The sequence below is a fragment of the Empidonax traillii genome, unplaced genomic scaffold (assembly GCF_003031625.1).
Source record: "Empidonax traillii isolate 1590-97213 ecotype Southwest subspecies unplaced genomic scaffold, ASM303162v1 scaffold401:size1000279, whole genome shotgun sequence".
NCBI lineage: Eukaryota > Metazoa > Chordata > Aves > Passeriformes > Tyrannidae > Empidonax > Empidonax traillii.
In genome coordinates, this window is record NW_020955594.1 from 51571 (window position 1) to 72828 (window position 21258).

Genomic DNA, 21258 nt, shown 5'->3' on the forward strand with positions numbered 1-21258 from the left:
TGTAAGAGGCATACCATGATGTGTCTGTGTGTGCAGAAACCCTTTAACACGTGAAAAGGGGAGATTTCCTCAATCCTCAGTGATTTGTTTGTCTATCAGTGCCCCAGGAAAGCTGAGACCCTTGTGCCCGACCTTGTCCTGTTACGGGGACCCATCACCAAACAGTCGTGCTGGATCGGAGAGCAATTCAACTGCCCATTTTAGGGGGCTCAGCCAACAGCATAAGGGAGACCCCTCAGTGGGTCTTCCCAGTTTATTCAAGTGTCTTACCCACTGCGAGCACCTGTGAAGGACTCACACAAACAGTTTGCAGAATAACACTTTATTAATACAAAACTGTGACAGGTCAAGGTTCAAGGATCACTGGTGATACTACCTGACTGCAGAGATGCTTTTAAAGCAATACAGACAAGCTCTAATCCCAGTAAAAGTATTCAGCACATGTACAGTGCAGTTCTTACCCAACAGGCTCCCTACAGGTTCAGCCTATCGACTGATCCCAACAGTTACGATGGAGTCTTCCCTAACTTTTTCTCCATTCTCAGCCTACTTTTATACTACTGCTTTATGTTTAAGTGGAGCTTGAGTGACTTTAGTCCTAAATACCTTTGTTACTGATTGGTGCAAAATTCTCTCGCTTTGCTTTTAAAGATACAGTCAAAAAATAGAGAGCACCTGCCCAGGGGGACGTGGTCATACCTTGGGGGTGGGTAACTTTGGGATGGAGGTGTGTGTTAGTATTGTAATTAGGCTTTAATGAACCAAGTTCATCCAAGGAGAGAGGTTTTGCACAGCTGTTGGCTCAGCAGCAGGACATCTTCTCCTATCTTCCTTGGTTGACAGGTGTTATGTTGGTTATCAACTGCAAAGTGCCACTGAGTTCCCCTCCCTGCAGGGATTTCCACAGAGCCTGGCCATGGTGTCTCCACTCCACGCTCCATTCCATTCCTTTTAGCAGGTGGTTACTTATGGTTGTGTGGGGAATCATCATGGAACATGCCAACTGCATTCCATCCAGGGAGCAGCAGTTGCATTTTACCCTGTAATTTCTGTACCATTATAACTTCTGTGAGGATGTGAATATAACTTCTCAGTTTCCTCTGATTTTTACCACCAGCCATCTTCCCACACCCTTGAATAAAACTCACTTCTTAGTTTGTCCTCAGCAATAAAACCTGCATCTTTTGGATGCAAGTCTTGACTGATAGGGAAAAGCAGAGTGAAATATAAGCACTCAAGCATCTCACTTCTTACTTGATTTGTAGGTACCCTGCCAACAGTGAGAGCAGAGCAAGAGGAAGATGCTGAATCTCCCTGGGATTCTGAGGTACTTTGTGTGAAGGACACAGGTGTTCCCACTGCAGGGGGTAGGACTAAGATCCAGAAGCACTTGAGGGCTTCCCTTTGGCTTGGGCTCTACTGTTGATAAGGCTTATTTCCTCTTTTCCTGCTTTTTCCATATGTTTGTAACTGGGGACCCTTTAAATATTTCTGTTCTAGGCCAGCTGTTCAGTTAGGATTGGGGTGAAGTTAGATCAAGCCAATGGCTTGAGTCTCATAGCATCCCGCCTCTGAGTTCAGTTTCTAGTATAATATTGAAGTAGTGAACTTCCTTGTTGCTTAAAATACTCTGACCTTTTCCCAGAGGCTGGCAGGTTTGATGCTTTTTCACCATTCACCTCTAATCTTCTGACCTGATCAGCAGTTGCCTCTGCAGTCTACAGCCTAGACAGTTACCTGCCTCTGAATAGGTCCTTTCTACCTCTTGTAGTGTACTCTGGCCCTTTTTGAAAGTTATGTTCAACAGAGACACCACACATGCTGGCTGTGTTTTCCTTTTTAATTCTTTCTGTCCATGGTAATGAGCAGAGTCTGTAGCTACCCCACTCTGGCTTTTCTTATGGGGAAAAATGGACTTTTCCCATGCCTTTGTTAAAAATACAAGACTAGAATGTTACTATTTTTAAGGTAGCTGTAAGCTTTGCCTTGCTAGTGTTTGACCAGCCCAAATGACTCTTGTGATTGAGAATAGCATTTTGTTCGCTCACTGCAGGATACGTGCCTAGGGAACATCAGCACGGACTTGGCTGTCAGGTACAGCTTCAGTGCAAATATTGAATCACTGCAGACCTGCAATTATTGGTTCACAGTCTGCATCTTGAGTTACCACATTAATTCTCTTCTGTGGTTGTCCAGTTCGTCAGTGTGACAGAATATTTTAGATGAGTTGTGAAGTTTTTGCCTAAGATCTGGAAACAAACACAACTGTTGTGATTTTCCAGTATACTATGTCTTGATGAATCCTTTCCAAGGGTACGGTAAAAGGTTTTTGTATCTCTAATATAGTTGATGCCGTGCTACGCAAGTTGACTTAAGCAGGAGCTTTTTGTGTAGAAATGATTGAAAATGCATTTTATCAATTCTCATTCATGTGTTTTGGGTTACACAGGCAGATTCTCAAAGTCTGAGAAAAGTATCATCCAGTATGTTGCTCCCAGCTGCAGAGAGACACGGAGTATGCTCCCATATTGTTTCAGGGGAACACAACAATGGTAACTTCCTGGTGGCCTAGTGTTTGTCTGTAAGCTTTTATAGGCTGAAGTGAACTTGTATGTGTCTGCCTTAGAAGTGCTGTCATGATGTGGGTGTGAGCTACACCAGTGAGATGCTTACTGCTAATTAATGCCTTATCACAGTGCTTGCCGACCAGTTTGCAAAGAAGTTGTTTGCATTATGTGCATTATTTGGACATGTTTCTATTTTCTTTGATTCAGGTTCTCGTTGCAGTGATGAAAGTGTATGTGGTTCAGGATTGACCCTTTCTGAACATTTAACTGTCTTGGATGATAATGCAGTGTAAAGACAGCTGTGATCTGGCTAAACATTTTTTTTCCTCCTAGCTCAACTTCTGATAGCTTTTTATTGTGCTGTGCATAGAGGCTAAAATAGGACTAAAAGTTCAGGTTTTGTTGCTGAGGATTTCTGTCTGTAGTTTGTGGCACTGTCTCATGAGCATCTTGAGCAAAACTTTATGAGCTCCCAGGAACTTGAAATATAGTTGTTAAGTATTTGTCGTGGACGTCTGCTTTCCATGATTCTACTAAGACATCAGTGTAAAAAGAGGGTAAAAGGCGATTATGGTAATCTTGCTAAGGTCTTTCCGTCCTGCTAGATGATCAGGTTTAGTGAAATCAAATGCTGTTTTTTAATGTTAGTTTGGGGTTTTTTGAAATATAAATTTTTTGCCATGGAGCCATGATTAGTAACATTTCGTGCACTGGCTTCATGAGAGGACTCAAACTGTAGGATGACTAACATAGAAGATTTGAGAAATATAGGCAGGGCAGTAGATTCTGTGAGTTTGGAAATGATTCAGTATTGGGAAAATTAAAAAAAAATAAAATATGGAACTGTGCTATAAATGTAGATTAAAACCAAACATCATCTGTTTCTGTTGTTCCCTTGCAAGCTAAACCACAACAATCTGATGAGGACTACCTTGATTTTACCTTGTTACACATGTATGAGATTTCTGTGTCTGCACCTATGCTTTCAATGGAAAGGAAAATGCACTTGGGGAATAATCATGGTCATAATGCTGTTTTATGATCATTCATTACCACAGATCAGCTTTGGCTTTTGAAATAATCATTTTAGAAAGCAGAATTCAATTCCTCAAAAGGACGAAATGTTTTCATCTTGTTCTGTTAACAAGCATGACCTTATTGCTTCACATACATTATCTTAGTTCTTCGATAATTATTTTTTAAATCCAAGGTGCATGATGAGAAGTATGCATTGTTCTTTTCTTGTATACTAATGCAGGTGCTGCATGATGACGTAAATGGAATGTTGATGAAATATTAGTTGTAATCTGGATGAAATAATGCCTGTGACTTGTTTCTGCTTAGTTGTAGAAACTACTGGTGTTGAATGGAGTAAAAGATACCCACAAATAAATAATATTTTCCAAAACATTTTTCACCTTCAGGTTTTTTTGAGAAACCCAACAATTCGCAGGTGAGTATTTTTTCATATCAGACTAACTACTTATTCTATTCATTAAATAGTATGTAGTTACTTTGAATTTGGTGTTTTACCATTGAATTGTCTTTCCTAGCTGAAGACTCCCAAATCTGCTTTGGAAATTGATGAAACCTCTCCTAAAAACAGACAGCAGAAGTCAGGTAATGTTCTCTTCAAGTGGTTTTGGGTTTAGCTTCATAATTTTTAGGAGTATTTAGTAAGGCATCTGTTTTGTGTTTGGCAGATCTATTGCAGGAATTGGGTTTAGAAGATGCCGAGGACATTGAAGGTACCGTAACAGTCTCTTTCTAATGTTCTTTTATGGACAGACACATTTTACTGGCAGATTTTTTCCTAATATTAAATTAATGTTTGTAGCAGGGTGTTCTGGAAGCAGGTGGTCCACTGAAATATGCACCTGTATGTCTTTGGTCCCTGCTGTAGTCTGCCATTCAACCATAAATACCCTTCTGTGACATAGGCTTCCTCCAGCATACGTGCTGTCATCTCCCGTTTTCAGGCAGTCCTGAGGTTTGCCTTCCTTCCAGTCTGCATACTATTTTTTAATATTACAAGCACTGAAAGCCGGTTGTAGCCAGGTGGGTGTTGGTCTCTTCTCCCAGGCAGCTAGCAATAGGGCAAGTGGATGAAGTGTTAAGCTGCACCAGAGGAGATTTAGTTTAGACTTCAGGAAGAAGTTCATTATAGAGAGAGTGATTGGAATGGGCTGTCCAGGGAGGTGGTGGAAATGTTTAAGAAAAGATTGGATGTGGCATTTAGTGCTGTGGTGTAGTTGACAACGTGGTCGTAGGTTGGATTCGATGATCTCAGAGGTCTTTTCCAATCTGGTTGATTCTGTGATTCTGTGACTGCCTTTCTGTAGCTCATTTCAGGTCAGCTATTTTTCCTGTGTGTCTTTAATGATTTGTCATGTTGGGTTTTACCCATGTGTTATCTTGAAGATCAGATATTGAAAAGTCCATGTGAAAATTTCTTTCAAATGTTTAGACTTGAATTTAAGCAATTTAAATTGCTTCAACAAAGCATCACCATTCCTGAAACACAAATATTTCTAACTCTAAAAGGGCTAAGTGGTCTCATTCACAAGTTTATTTAATGAATCTGGGAAATAGGTACAGAATCTTGCACAATTAAATGTTGAACAAGATGAAATTTCCCATTCTATTTACTTTGTTGCTGGCTCATAGTAATAACTTCTTAAAATCTATTTTTAGGTCAAAATTAAGTAGTAGTATTCTCACGTTTTCAGTACAGAAGGGTAGCTGCTTTGCACTTTAATCTGGAAAAAGTAATTTTGTAAGACAATTTATGAGAAGGGAAATGTCAGAAGACAGCAGAGAGGTAAAGGCTAATTGGAAAGAACACTAAAAGTCATCCTTTGATGTCGTCTAGAGAACAGGCAGAGTAAAAGGTAGGGGGATTTGCATCTTTTGTATGCACAGTGATTTGTGTTAGGCACAAAGCCAGATTCATTTAACCCCACTGCAGGTTTCAATTAAAAAAAATACATGCTAGTATTAAATGACTGGCAAAAATACAGGTTAATTCACTTGGAGGGGAGGGTTTAATATTTTTTTTTATGGCAGGTTCTTCAGAAACTTCAGACCAGTGTTCTACTAGTGTTTTAACTAAAAATTTCTCCCCATGCTAAAAGTAAAAAATCTTAACCATTAAGAGTTATCCCTCTTTCACAGACAGTTGCCAATAATACAGAAAATAGACTCTTGAATCACTGCTCTGAGATGAACTTTTATTTCCAACAGCTAGTGAGGGAAGTTCTTACATCTTTCCACTTTGTTTGTGAATTATTTTTCCAATCACTGGTAAAAGAATTACTGACACAATGAGAACTGGAATTTTGAAGATGGAATGACGTTGTTGCCTTTTGTCTTTCCCGTCTTTTTTCCTTTTTCTATGCCCATTATAGAGGAATTTCAAGATTGATTAAGCCCTATGTGAAGTAAATCTTAAGGGCTCCAAAGACCCTGAAATCTTACCTGAAGACTGAGATTTCAGATTCAAATAGCTGCTACTGAAGATTTACTGATGAGCAAGACTAAATAGGAGTTTGTCTTCTTTTGATTATAGCAGTCTTGCTAGTGATGATTTATGACACTCATACAGTAACTTCTATGGTGCTGTCTACAAATGCTCCCTGGCCACCAGCACGTCTGTTCTCTGTTTGTGCTGCTGGTTGAAGCCTTCACCTACACCAGCAAACAGCTTGGTATTGGGATATCTATAAGCATGAGTAAAGTCTAAAGCCAAGGAAAAGGGGGAAATGCCTGTGTTTCTTATAGAACATTATCCTTCAATAGTTATGAATGATTGCTGTTATTATTGTCTTTAATATACGTCAGACTGTCTGCAGTGCATCACAGTCATCAATAGATCATCATAACAAACCTGTGAAATAAGTGCTGTCAACCCACTAATGACTACTTTGTGTTGGGAAATACCTTGTGCTGAAATGCTCAAAAACCAAATCTACCAAAATATCTAGGAAATTCTACCCAGCAGTGATGGAGGTGGGAGGAAAAGGTTGTTATTTCACACTGTATAACTTGGGATTAGAATCAATTTCTGGAGACCTGTATATGAATGACTGAGGAGTTTGGGTTCCCAGTTCAGACATATGAGTTGTAACTCAAAGCTTGTAATCCCCTTAAAGAAATGAAAGCTTTCAAAAGTAGTCCCCTAAAGCAGAAAATGCCAGAAGTGAGATTGGTCCTGTGACTCATTAATACTGTGTCCTTTATTTTGTATTTTTATGATAATATCTACCTATTTTTCTCTGTCTCCCTCATCTTTCTTGTAGGAAGGGTATTGTGTTCCTCTTCAGCAGTGAAACTTTGTGTACAGAAAGGCTGTTGCATAGAAATCATAGAATTACGGAGCAGGAAAGGAGGTGCAGAGTGATTAAAGTGAAAAGCCTCCATCTCTTGTGTTTAGATTTCACACTTGAGGTGCTGGGACTTGTTTGTTTTTGAATATTGTTACTTAAAAGTATTCAGTGTGCCCAGACAGAGTGACTGCTTCTGAGAGGTTTGTGACTGTCCATATTGTATAGAAATTCTGAGAGAGGAAAGAGTGGAATCCAGTTTTCAACAGTATGAGTGAAATGTTCAGATCGCTGTTTCTCAGCGTCACACAAGTCTGTATTTCATTTAGTGTCCCATCCATGTCTCCTGCAACAGTTTGAAATACTCAGTCCAGATCCATGTTAAAGACAGATTTGTTTCTTGTATAAAGTTGGGGCCTCATAAGATTTCAAAGCTTTATAATTTTTTTCATGGTTTTCTGTGCACAGCACATAGGGAAATTAAAATTGCTGGAGGAACATAACTGGTTACTAAATAGCACACAGTGTGTCAGAGAAATTGAGATCACGCACCTTTAAGAAACAAGATTGGTTTACTTGTGCCCATTTATAGTGAATTTCAGCAAATTTCCTTTATACATTAAAGCTAAAATGCCCTGGAAGAAAGCAATTCACACAGGTAAATCTTAACTCTCTATTACAGTAATTTTCTTTGTAGGAGCTCACAATTTGGAGGGGATGTGTTACTTTATGTTAAGATTTGTCTCACAAATATGATACAAGATGCACTCTAGGTGTAAATAAGTAGAGTTAGGTCATACTGTTTATCGAAATGCTTTTTTTCTCACTGTAGGTGAGTTCTCAGGATCTACCTTTCATATGTCATCATCAACTGAAAAAGATGATGTCAAGGATGCCCTTGAAAACTATGGGGTGTGGGTATGTAACACCAAATATTTTGAATTAGAGTCTGAATCAGTGAATTGTATTATACACTAATGTAAAGAAAACTTACCAATCAGTGAATAATCCTGTAGAAATTACAGCCTGAAGTAAATGGGATGCAGTCTTCCTATGGTGGGGAAAAATCCTTATAATTATATTGGATACTTGCTGTTACACTAATTTGTTTCCAGCTGGTTTGCTTAAATTTTGTTCGGTGTTTTTCCTTTTGCGTGGTGCTGGGAAACAGTGTAGTGAAATTCTTTTTTTTTTTCCCCTTTGCAAAAGGCACATTCAAGTAAACAGGGAGATTTGTATATAATATGCTGATCTGTTTGATTAAACATACCAGGTAAAAGAAAGATGAAATTAAAAAATTAAAATGTTGTGACCTTCTTGATGCTTTCTCTGCCTCTGCAAAATACATGCTTGTTTGGCCATGTTAGTAAGTGTTTGAGAAGGGTTTATTCAGAGGGCATTCTAGAGAGGAATAAGGCAGCTTGGAATGGAATTTAAAATTTCTGCATCTTGGCTGAAGAAATAGGCCTCTTCTTAGCCAATTCTCTGTGTGGTGGACAGTAAAAAGCTTGTCATGTTGATTAACAGTGTATTAGCTTAGCTAGCCAATACACTGCCAGACAGTGGAAAACAATGGAGGATGAGAAAATGTTGGCAGTTACAAAGAAAAATGGTATTAAAGCAATAAAACATGACAAAATAAATTGCTTTCAAATGAAGGCCACCAGTTAGAGAAAGCAGACAGGCTTAAAGGTAAAAGTAACCCTAATGTCCAGTCAAGTCTAATCCAGACAAACTGTTGTCTCTAAACTAAGTCCTTCTGTTTTTAAGAAAGAGATGATTCAGTGAACTGTTAATTTAGTATCCCTTGCTTTGTATTATAAAAATTGTTTCAAAAATACCTTAATTCTATTATTTCTATTATATGATAGTATGAGTTTGCAGCAGAAATTACTTAGATTAACTGTAACTTCTTTTTTCTTGGTAATCTTTTTGTCTGTACCTGTTTACTTAAGGATAAATGTATTTTAGAAACTACCAACTTGATAGAAAAAGGAGCACATGAAAATCAGACTGACAAAGCAGAAATTTCACATCAGGAAGCCCTAGCAGAAAATGAGGAATCGCACAGTGCTGATAAGGAGTTAAGTCTGAAACCTTGGGAAGAAAGATATGAAAAACTGTGGATTGAAAAGGAGAAAAGAGAATTGAAAACAAATTTTAAAAACATTACAGCAGAATTGAAGCAGTTGTTTGGTGAAAATGAAACTGGGAAGACTGCTTCCCATGTGAAAGAAATACCAGAAGATGGCTTTGGTGAAAGATTGAAGAGTTCTTTCATTATTTCATCTCCTGTGACAGAATCAAGCAGTAAGTTAGAAAGCAAAGGTGAATTTGGAGATACTAAACTTATCCTAGATGGAAAAGTACCCCAAATGAAAATTGTAATTCCGAGTCTTGGTATCCTTCCTGATGAAAATAGTGTAAAGGCAAATGTGGAAGATACCTGGAATAGAGATGAAGAAGATGGCACTAACAATATGGATAACAGAAAGGTGTCTCTGGCAAAAGGAGAGAAAAAGAGAATGCCTACTTTCGAAATAGAAGAGAATGATAGTGGAAGTAGTGAAAATGCAGAGGAAGGTCCTGCATACTCCCTGAGACTTAGCTTAAAATCAAGTATTTTGAGTGACATTTCTAATACTCTTCCTAAAATAAGAGCTGTTTCTACAAGTGATGAAAATGCAGTTTTTGTAACAGAAAGGAAACTTGAAAAATACTCTGGATTTAATGATGATGTTCACAGGGACTGCCTTATCAACAGTAATAATATAGGAGAAACAGAAATTGAAAGTCTTTTTGCAAATGCTCAGCAATCTTGTGGCATGCTTGAAAGGAATCTTGATGAAGAACTAAAACAAGATATGGAAAGATTTAAGAGTAAGGTAGGAATGCTGCAAAAAGTATTCCTGGCTTTGGAGAAAGAGAAGGCACAGCTGCAAAAAGAGGTAGTTCACCTGCTACTCTTTATTTTTTAGGCTCTCTCCATATCAATGGTCCTGTTCACTTTAGCTATTCATCATTAAGTGAAGTTGTCTTGTGCCAATTGGTTGTTGTTTTAATGGAAACACAATACTTACGAATAAAGAGAGCAGCAGAGAGTTGCCCTTTTTGCTCTTTTCATCCTTTTTGGAAAACACAGAGTGCATTATTTTTCCAGTTTAACAGTAGGTGGCACTTAGTTCCAGTGTAAGTAGTTATCACTTAATTGACATAAAAAGAAGTGCACACAATTAAATCAGTTCTGATTCTGACACAAAGAATGAAAATAGCTTCTGAACAGGTCTTTACCAATCTTTTTATTTGCTGTGATTTCTGCATGATATGTCTTCATTGCCCTTCAGTAAAATTCCTGTTTGCTGTGAAACTATTTCTGCTTGTGCATTTGGAATCTTCTGCCCTGCCACACTACCCACTCCCCATGGAGGAAGCAGTAACCAAGGGCATTTCCACTTGATTTTTTTTTTCTGTTTTTACAACTAACGTTGTGCAGTCCTTCTAACTCTTTAATCCATCAGTAATGCTTTCAATTCTTTGTTGTTCATGCTTTAAGATACATGATTGTTTTCTTTCTGAGGACTGTGTTTCTGTTCTCTCATGGAACCATGGGTGAATTTGAAGTACCTTCAATGACAATACGCTTTGTAATGTAATTTTGTCAAAAATACTTCTCTATGTTATTTCTCTTTTCATTTTCATTTTATGCTTTTTCAGAAGTAGACACTGAATTATTCAATCCTGGATATTGGTTTCTGGAAATACTGAGAAATACATGAAACTTACTTTTCTTTTTTTAGGTTGAGAAGGAAAAAAGCAAACAAAGATGTTTGAAAATGCAGAAGGTGGCAAAACAGGAAGATGCTGCTAAATTAAGTACGCCGCCAGACAACATTACTAATAAGGAAATGAAAGAAAAGCTTACTCTAAGGAAGAATGACTATCTGAAAATGGAGAATGAAGACAGTACAGAAGAAAAGGACAAAAAGAATTTTTCAGCTGAGGAGAGGTCAAAATTAATTAAAAGGCCACTGAAAGGGTAAAGTGAAGATAAAATCTCTAATGCTTATTTGTAGCATTACTCAAGTATCTGTTAGGTTTACTAATACTTTACTAGTTAAAGTAGTGTCCTTAGTACTGGAAGCCATACTGAGTAGTCCACTGTCACGGACATTCAAGAAAAATAATTTTTAAAAAAACCCAAAACCTAAGCTCATAATCGAGGTTCAAATTTATTGCCTGTTTTAAAAAGAAAATGAAAAAAAGAGAAACCACATTCCTGTGAATTTCCTTATAATATTGAGGCAAAATGAGCCTTAACAACGAGAGTCAAACACTGAAAAAAACAGTTATTTCTGTAGGAAACAACCACACAGAAAAGCCAAGTAGGAACTTGCAGTTTATTTTGCTGTCTCCCTTTTTTAGGTGATTTTAAGTGACCTACATGCAGGTGGTGTTTTCAATAAGTTCAGATGCTCTTTGTCAGGAAAAGGGAAAAGATGATACTACCAAACCAATCTAAAAAATTTGAAGGAAGCACAGATATTTTTAGGTAATTCTAAGCAGGAGTGTTTTCTTGGCTGTGCTTCAAAGGAATGTCTGTTCATGATACTCTTTAAATAGGGATATAAGATATATTTCAGTTTTCCCGAAGTTCAGGTTGTACAATTCTGCCTCATTCCTATGGGAAGGTTTTTTAAATACTTTTAAATACTCTACCATCTTTGGACTTAAGTCTGTATTTTATCAGAGATATTTTTTTGTCTCAGTTGTTTCTGGACATCATCTTAAGTATGTCTGTTTCACAGAAATGTTTTCTGTAAAATTACTCAACTCGTGATTTATTTTTTTCTTTAATGCAGTGAATTTGCCCTGAATCCCGAAGTTGCAAAGATGAATAAAAGACAGACTTTGAAGCAGACAGATAATCAGCAGATGAGCTCCTCCAGTCGGAATCATTTTCAAACACAGGAGGATAGCACTTTCAGTGAAACATCTCAAGCTGAAGAAAGGTACTGAAGATAAGTTTTATAAATAAAACTTAATAACAAAAATTGACCTAAAGCTGAAGGGAAGTTTTTTGTAAACCTGATGTGTACAATGGTTCTTGTTCTTTCTTGTGACAACATGATCTGATGCCTTTTGTATTCCAAAACACTTATTTTTTGATCAGAGTGCTTAGAACATCCTAGCCAAGTTAATTAAAAGGTCAATGGGCATAAATGCTGAATAATTATTAAGAAAAAAGAGTCTCAGTACTGAAGAGAGCTAAACCTCTGGTATTAAACAGGGAATGCACATAATTGTGTCTGTCTACATATCTGTAGCTGTACAGTTCCTGTCACTTTGAGTGAAGTGCAGAGAACAGTTTTTTCAAGTATTTGCTCAATATCTTGTGGAAAAAAATAGTCTTCCAATAGCAACAATGATAGACAATTTTTTTTCCAGTATTCAACTACAGCTAAGAAAATTCTTATATTAAATTTTACTTCAATTTCCTTCTGAAATTAGGTTTTCAAAGCAACTTTAGATATTGTTCATAATGCAAGGTAAACATGCCAGAACTGAAATACATTTCTGTTTTCCAGACCTGCAGCAAAAACAGGGAGTGAAAAGAACAAGGTACTGTAAATTAGTTTCTTGATAAATGGTTTTATCAGCTTTTAATCACTTAGGTGGGATCAACAGCACAAATTGCTGCTAGTATGCACCTTTATCATACTTTAGCTAAGTTTATGGACTGTGAATGAGAAAATGAGTCATGCATGCATTTGTAAGGATCTGCAATACTGTATAGCTGTATACGGAAAATATTCTACTGTTTGTAGGTCGGCATGGATGTAACTGATGACCTTGATTTAACTCACTCATCTGACACAACTTCAGAGGATGTTGCATTACCAACATCCACCTACAAAGAGGCTTTGCTGCTGTTAGAGCAGCTCAGCGTGGATCATACAGGTATGTTGTAAAGTCACTTTTTCTTCAGATGTTACATGTTTCTCTTTTAAAACATGGTTTCTTTGCATGCCCTCCTAAATATTTTAGTTTCCTCGTTCTGTCTAATATTTGTTTATGGGTAGAGAACGGTCTCAAAGGATGTGAAATTATGTCACCTTAACTTGAGATGCCTCCCTGCATTGTCAGTACACTTGCTTTACTTTATCATCGGTTCTCTGTTTAGTCAGAGCTGAAGAAGCAGATTCTTGCAAATTATATTTGAGCTTCTCCTAATACATTCATTACCTGGGAAGGTAATGCATTATTCGAAACATCCCTCTGCTCCTTCTTCTTCCCCCAGCTTTATATGCTGTGCATGATGCCACAGGATCTGGGGTATCCTTTTGGTTAGTTGGGTCAGCTGTCCTGGCTGTGTCCCCTCCCAACACCTTGTGCACCCCTGACCTCCTTGCTGACTGGGTGGTAGGAGAAGCAGAAAAGGCCTTGGCTCTGTGTAAGGCCTGCTCAGCAATAACAAAACAATCTCTGTATTATCAACACTGTGTTCAGCACAAATCCAGAAGCAGCCTTATACCACTGTGAAGAAAATTAACTCTGTCCCAGCCTAAACCAGCGTACCCCACAAATGGTGCAGCAAAATAATGGCTTTACTTAAGCACATGTGCACACACACACACACGCATATATATATATATATATAAATAAACTGTCATAAGAAGGTTGCATATATACACGTAGCATTGCAGAAACGTAAGCATCACTTACATGAAGGATTAACCTTGGCTAAAGGCCAAACTTCTGTGCAGCTGCTCTCTCATTGCCTCTACCCAACAGGACAAAATAGGATGAAAAAGCCAAAAGATCAATACAAAGGCAGGGCTGTCACCAGTTACTGTCATAGGCAAAACAGACTCCACTTGGGGAAACTTACTTTGTTACAGTTTAAATTAATTTGGACCGTGAGAAACAAAGCCAAAAAAATTAAGATTCCCTCCACCCCATTCTTCACTGACCTTCACTGTTTTTCATGTTGTTTTCTCCTTTTCCTTTACCTGTGTGGTGGATTTGCCCTCTCCTAAATGTATTTTTCCCTGAGGTGCCGCCAGCATGACTGAGAGGCTCAACCTTGCCCTGCAGTGGGTCCAGTGGAACTGTGTCTGGCACGAGGCAACCCCTGACCTCTTCTCACAGAGACCTCTGCAGTACAGGCAGTCTTCCCACTACCAAAACTTTATCACCCATGCCTAATTAACACATTACAAGGTATTTGTGCATATGTGCAGCTTTATCTTTCTATCTCAAAATAGGTTCTGCTATTTTACTGAAAATTCAAAACATACTTCTTAAATATGAACAAATAATAGAACATGAAAAAAATCGGTATACAGCTGTCTGTAAAGAAGTAAGAAAATTGGAAAGTGAAAAGGAGGAATCACAATTAATAGCAGAAGAGACTCAAGATTTGAAATCTATATTGGCTCATCAAGAAGTGGAATGGAAAAGTGATATCCAAAGCCTTAAGTATGTATCCTTATGTCCTGAAAACATGTTATCTTGTTGGTATTAATGCACTAGAAGATGCTAATGATGGCTGTGGTAGGATAAGAAGTTTTACATTCTTCTGAGTTTGGGGTTTTTTAAATCCCTTATAGCAAGTTATGCTATAACTGACATAATGTCAGGGGAAAAAAAAAGGCCTGAATATTAGCTCCATCTAAAATCTTCTGCAAGTTTTAAGGGTTTTTTTTAATAACAAGAGAAAAGAACAAGAGAGTTTGTATGGGAAAATGAGATTTATAAGAGAGAAGATTTATATAAATTGTGGATGTTAGTGTCTTTGCAGCTTCTGTTGGTGTTAGGAATTCGGGTAAGTCCACAGAGTGCAACAGGAGATTGAAGGGAGTGATTATCCAGCCCTACTCAGCACTTGCTGAACTGCATCTAGAACCCTGGGTCCAATTTTTGGTCTTCTGGTACAAGAGGGATCTTAATTGATATGTGTGAGTTCAGCAGAGAGCTACCAAGCTGGTCATGGAGCAGGAACAGCAGCCCTGAGAGGAGAGGCTGAGGGAACTGAGCTTTGAGGCATTGTGCTTTCTGGTATAGGGAAGACAGCCAGTCCCAGTTTTGCCTGGATTTGACTCCAGCAGTTCATTATGGTTTAAGCCCAGATGGCAACCAGGCCCCAGTCAGCCGCTCACTCACTGCCCCACCAATGGGATCAGGGAGAGAATCAGAAGCGTATAAGTGAGGAAACTCATGGGTTGAGATAAGGACAGTTTAAAAGGGAAAGCAAAAGCCATGCACACAAGCAAAGCAAAAGAAGGAATCCATTAATTGCTTCCCATGGGCAGGCACGTGTTCAGCAATCCCCAGGAAAGCAGAGATCCATCACACATAACAATGAATTGGGAAGACAAACACCATCACTCTGAATATCCCCCTGCTTCTTCCTTCTTCCACCTGCTGTATATGCTGATGCCATAGGGTATGGGATATCCCTTGGGTCAGCTGTCCCAACTGTGGTCCCTCCCAACTTCTTGTGCACCCCCAGCCCGCTCACTTGCGGGGTGGTAGGAGAAGCAGAAAAGGCCTTGATGCTGTGCAAATGTTGCTCAGCAATAATTAAACCATCTATATTATCATCACTTTTTTCAGCACAGATCCAAAACACAGCCTCATACCAGCTATTGTGAAGAAAATTACCTCCACCCCAGCCAAAACCAGCACATGGTTTTTCAAAATTCTCAAAAATGTATCAATTACAAATAAGTAATATTTTTGTTCTAAATAAATTATCAAAGCAACGTTAGCTTTACAGTTACAAAAACTGTATTTTTTCTTCTGTGAAATTACCCTAAAAATTATAGGTAAAGCTTTCTCCTTGCAATACAAACCGCTGAAATACAAACATTGCTGTCAGTCTTCTGAATAATTTTTTAATGGCTGTTGATACTTGTTTTGCAGAATTTTTAAAGCAGATTTGCAATTGCCAGCTTTTTCCTTGTGTTAATACTTTTTTTTTCTTTGTTGACTATTGCAAGGGATATGAGAAAAGCATCCTAAAATTAATTGTGAAACGCAAAACTGCTCTTTTGTTTTATACTGTGGACAGACCATGGACCATTTCTCCCCATGTTGGTGTTTGTTGCTGATTGTTTCAGTTCATAAAGAAGTTGATATTCCCTAAGGCTTTCAGTATGAATTACCTTCAAAATTAATTGCTGGTGTTTCTCCCAGATGTAGATCCATCAAGGTTTAAAACTACTTTTAATCTCATTAAATTTAAACCCTGTGCATTTCTAAATATATTTTTGAACACTGACCTCATTCTGGAGTAAATAGAAACTGCTTGCTCTTCCTGTGGTCAGCAGTTGTTTTAGACTGAGAAAAGTACTTGTTATAAAATTGTTGGGTTTGTCAGAGAGATAAGTAATGTGCTGTTTCATCAGCATTACTTGCAATCACTGAGTCTGTAACATGCAGGCAATGCTCAGCATATTAAGAAAAGGTATATTAATCATCCTATTAGTCAAAATTTTATGATGCTTTGATCAGAAAAGACAACAAACTCCTTTTGAATGAAGTGTCTCTAATGTGAAGATAACTTCTTTAAAAATTACAGAAATGTGCATACTACTGTATATTTACCTATATAAACTTACTTACAAAGGATAAAACACTCCGTGGTTTATTTCCATAAATTATCAAACTGATACCAAGGATAATGGAAAGAAGTTAGAATTCTTTAAAACGTTAAAAATTCTAGAAAAAATATAAAATCTGACAATATTTAATATTTTTATGGTTTGTCTCTGCAAATTCATAATGTGGATTATCTACTTTTTATATCAATTCTTTAGTTTCTCAACTATTCTGTTAAATCCCAGATTTACTTTGAAACAAGAAGAGGAAAAGAGGGTCAGAGTAGAAGCACTCTATGAGAAAACAAGAGAAAAACTCATAAGGCAAGAAGAGCAATATTGTAAAGAGGTGGAGGAGAAACAGCAACTTGAGTTACAATCAAGAAATTTAGAAATGGAGTTAATAACACTGAGAAAGCTCTTGAAACAGGTATATTAAATAATCTGTTATACACTTGTCTTCTTATTTCCTACTTCTTTTTTATTGGTGTTGTGTTTCTGTATGCCTAAAGGAGGAGGTATTTAGTTTGTGGACAAGGCATTGGATAACTGCTGCCAAATTGTAAGAACAGTTGGTTTCCAAGAAGTCTGTTGGTTTTTTTTTTTTTTTCTCGTTTGTATTTCAGGTAAAGCCAAACTTTGAGTTATTTTTCTAAATTCCTTCAAAACTTCCTGTATTTCTTCTTACTTTTTCAGAAGAAAATGAAAATTTATAGGTGGATTATTATAACTATGGGGAAGCAAAAATATTTGCAAGAATAAAATTGAAAATGGGAAGATATTACTAACTCTGATTTTTCTCAAGGTGCAAGTAGTTTAACTGTGTTATTGTAGGTTGAAGAAGAGCGTGATGAAACCCAGAGACAGCTCTCTCAGGAAAAGAGTGCCAGAGCCCTGCAAGAAAGCATTTTGAACAACCACCTTTGGAGACAAAAGGAACTAGAAGAAGAGACAAGAAGAACTATAGGAAAAAATTCAGATGTAAGCAGACTTTACCCCTAATTAATTAAACTTTATCATGTTCATTTTCAAGTCATAATCCTATATACATTTTTCTGCTTTTTGATGGATTATTTACAGTTTACCAGTGTAACTTCACTGTGTGAATACGTCTTCCATTTTCCCTTATGTCTTTAAAAGTTCTGGAAAGCAGGATCAGTCCTGTGTGTATTTTAATTGCATGTGCAAGTAGAAAACCACTAGAAAGCACTATTTACACCATTTTTAAACTGTCCTGTTTTTCATTTCCCAGACATTTTATCATCACTTTTTAAGATTTCTAGCAGTGAAACACCTAGCTACTTACATTCAGGTTGACCAGGAAGAAAGTTGTTTGATATTCACTCTGTGTTCCCATTATTTGTTTTTTTAATTACTTACTCCCTTATCAAACTTAGTTACTTTAGTGTGCCTTTCTTTTCCACCTCCCCATATTAAAATTTTGTGAAGGATAAGCAGTGAATGAAATTCTCTGTACTCATTAGAATAATTGAAGGAGAAAAAGTGGTCCTGAACACTGTCTTAAAATCTGAATTTACTAAGAATGTGCAGTTCTTGGAAGATTTACTTATTTTTGGCTATGCTGCCCAATTAATGTTGGTTGGATATTTTTATGGGGGAAAAAAGTTTTGTAATAAACAGGCAATATACAAGACTCTTGCATTCCAGGGATGATTCGGTTGTATAGCTAACTTTCAGTAATGCTAAAGAAAAAATGTTAAAAAGATGTTGAAGGAAAACACCCTCTTTAGCCTTGATTTTACCAGATTAGTAACACAGGTAAATTAAAGGGAATATTTTAGAGGCATGAACACACACATAATTTTAAAAGCTTTATACCTGAGATATTTTAAATACTTTTAGTTAGTTGCTGATTTAAGCTAAAAAAAAAGCATTGTGTATTTGGGGTGTTTATTTATGGGTATGTTACACTTTTCATTCTGTGCATGTGCATGGGTTCATAGAGTAGCTTATATATCTCCTGAAATTTTACTCTTATCTTTGAAGTCATACTTCACTATTAGAAATGTTAAAATGCAGTTCAATGCTGAAGTATTTCTGTAGATGTATTTCCCATCTGGCTATTTATTCATGTTCCCTGTCATTCAGGAATCCGACACTGAAAGAGAAAAGGATCTGTTGTACAAAAATCAGTTACTGCAAGATGAGATTGCTGTGCTAAGACTAGAACTTGATCAAATAAGACTTAGGCACCAGGAGGAAGAAGGAAAATATTTAGAGGAAAATGAAACCTTGAAAGAAAAAAACGAAGATCTCAAAAAGGAACTTAAACTTAATGAGGAAGCCTTAACACAAACAGTTTTTCAGTACAATGGACAGCTGAACTTACTAAAGACAGAATCTGCAATGCTAACTTCCAAACTTGAGCAAACAAAAGAAAGCAAAGACAGACTAGAGACAGAAATTGAATCATTTCGTTCCCGCCTGAACACCACTGTTCAAGAGCTTGAACGTCATCAGTCATCAAAAAGTGATGCCGAGCGAACGTTCCAGAGAGAACGTGATGAATGGCTTCGCTTGCAAGACAAGCTGCATCATGACCTCTCTGATGTGCGAGAAACCAACAAGAGCTTGTCTCAGCAGCTGAGTAAAGCTGAAAGCAAAGCTAATGGTCTAGAAAATGAACTTCACCAGTTGAAACAAATGCTCAGAGAAAAAATAATGCTTTTAGAAATGACACAAAAAGAATTAAGTCAAGCCCAGTGTCAGGCAAAGGAATACGATCAGGCTCGACAACTCGAGAAAGATCAAGTAAGCAAACTTACAATAAAGCAGGAATCCATGCAGGAGCGATTGGCCCAGCTCCAGAGTGAAAACCTTTTGCTCCGTCAGCAACTGGAAGATGTGCAGAACAAAGGGATCATCAAAGAAAAAGTAGTGAATGATGTACAGGATCGGTTTAATGATATTTTCAACAAACTCAGAGCTGATACTGAAAAGCAAGTTTACCTCGTGGAAGAGAGAAACAAGGAATTAAATGCCAAGTGTGCTGATTTAAGAGAACAAGTCTTCAAATATGAGACTGACAAAATAGAGAGAGAGGTAAAATCAAGACTTTGAAAGAACAAGTTTGTCAGTTCTTGAAATTATTTTGTGTTTCTGAAGCGTACCAGTTATAAGCTATATGCATGGGTCCAGATAATGCTGATTTGTTCTGGTTTGTTGTGTTTCTCTTGAAATAGTGGAAGGTTTTGGCAAATGGGATCTGAGCAGAGAACAGAAAAAAGGTATCCAAATTTAAGCTTTGATGAAAAAATGTAATTCTTCTCTAGAACTTTTTTCAACTTTTCCTCAGTCCATTTTTTGTCCTATGGAACGGGTTTATGCACTTGATGGCTTTTATAAGCATTGCACTCATGACACAAATAAGAGTGGTATAAAAGGAAGAACCATCCAGTATGTGAGGGTTGAGAAATGAAAATGCAAACAAGTGAATTGACATAGAATGGATTTATATTAAGTTCCTACAGAGAAAAACCTCTTCTCTGTAGATAACTATCAAAATTAAAAAGTATTATACTATTCAAGTGTTAATTTATGTATGTTCTCAGGGTTCTAAGGGGTCTCTGACTGGAGAATGTATTATTATATATGTTCCTAGAAGTAGGTGGAGTGTTCTTTATTGATAGAGTATTCTACCAATTCCAGGTAGAGCAATGACTTAAAAATTGCCTTGCCCATTTTGTTTACTCTCCCTTACTTTCTGGAAAATAGGAACTAATCACATTCAGTATTTAGACACAGCGGTGTAAGGTTTGTCTCCCTTAATGAGTTGAATAGTGATTTAAAATTACATTTCCTTCTTCCTAATAAATGTAGGATCTTTGAGTGAGGTTAATATCTGCATGTTTCATATAACAACATTATTCTTCATTTGTCAGTTATTTTAAGGTGTGTGTGGGGAGAGAACTCCAGCAGTACTGTCCATAATTTTAATCAGTGAATTGCTTTGTATTCTTAGTACCAAAATAACAGGTTCTTTTTGAAAATACTATATTTTGGTAAACCTAATATGTCAGTATAAAGGCAGTTGTTATTCTAAAATATAGTCAGTAAGACAACTGTAAGGAGATGAGATTCAATATAAAGTATATCTCAAAAGAGCTTTCAGATATATGTATTAATTTAATTATATTTTTTAAAGGGAGGAATAGAACAAAGAATGATATGAAGTCCTGCTTTGGTCATCAGAGTAGTATCTGCAGTCACACTGTGGCTCTTGCATTACAACAGATTTCTTTGGATTATGTTAAAAAAATTCACGATGGCAGTGTGTGCTTGTGCCTGGTTTCAAGAAGAATAGTACTTGAACTTTTTATGTGTGTTAGGAAATATGAAGAGCTGATGACAGCTTGGAGGTGCTCAATTGAGAAAGATGGAGCAGTAATTATCTGTGCACATGCCTGCTGGTGGCAGGCAACATTTCATACCTTTGAGTTCAATCCAAAGACAGGTCTAATTGAATAATCAAATAAGTCATAGTAAAGGCTTTTTTCATGTTCCTAATCACTTTATTCATGCTCATTTAACTGTTTCATTAGGGCATGGTCAGACAGCTGCAGCAGGAGCTTGCTGATGCTCTTAAAAAGCAATCTATGTCAGAAGCTTCACTTGAAGTTACTACACGCTATCGCAGTGACCTGGAGGAAGACAAGCTGCGCTTGCAAAAGGAATTGGAAAAGGTTAAAACCAAGGTACACAATGTCTGTAATTATATTAATAAATCTGAGAGTGGCTATTGAAAGC

At 37.1% G+C, this 21258-nt stretch overlaps 1 protein-coding gene across 1 annotated transcript in view; it reads left to right on the top strand.

Annotated features, from left to right (window-relative positions):
• Positions 1 to 21258, top strand: part of LOC114062352 (ankyrin repeat domain-containing protein 26-like) — a 54875-nt gene that overhangs the window by 16255 nt on the left and 17362 nt on the right. Inside the window, exons 14-29 of the mRNA XM_027893668.1 lie at positions 1266 to 1327; positions 2450 to 2552; positions 3992 to 4020; positions 4121 to 4187; positions 4271 to 4315; positions 7722 to 7807; positions 8845 to 9837; positions 10687 to 10925; positions 11749 to 11898; positions 12475 to 12508; positions 12715 to 12847; positions 14155 to 14368; positions 16738 to 16921; positions 17326 to 17472; positions 18601 to 19554; positions 21054 to 21206. Of these exons, the coding sequence (XP_027749469.1) occupies positions 1266 to 1327; positions 2450 to 2552; positions 3992 to 4020; positions 4121 to 4187; positions 4271 to 4315; positions 7722 to 7807; positions 8845 to 9837; positions 10687 to 10925; positions 11749 to 11898; positions 12475 to 12508; positions 12715 to 12847; positions 14155 to 14368; positions 16738 to 16921; positions 17326 to 17472; positions 18601 to 19554; positions 21054 to 21206 (3593 nt within the window). The remainder of the gene's footprint in view (positions 1 to 1265; positions 1328 to 2449; positions 2553 to 3991; positions 4021 to 4120; positions 4188 to 4270; positions 4316 to 7721; positions 7808 to 8844; positions 9838 to 10686; positions 10926 to 11748; positions 11899 to 12474; positions 12509 to 12714; positions 12848 to 14154; positions 14369 to 16737; positions 16922 to 17325; positions 17473 to 18600; positions 19555 to 21053; positions 21207 to 21258) is intronic.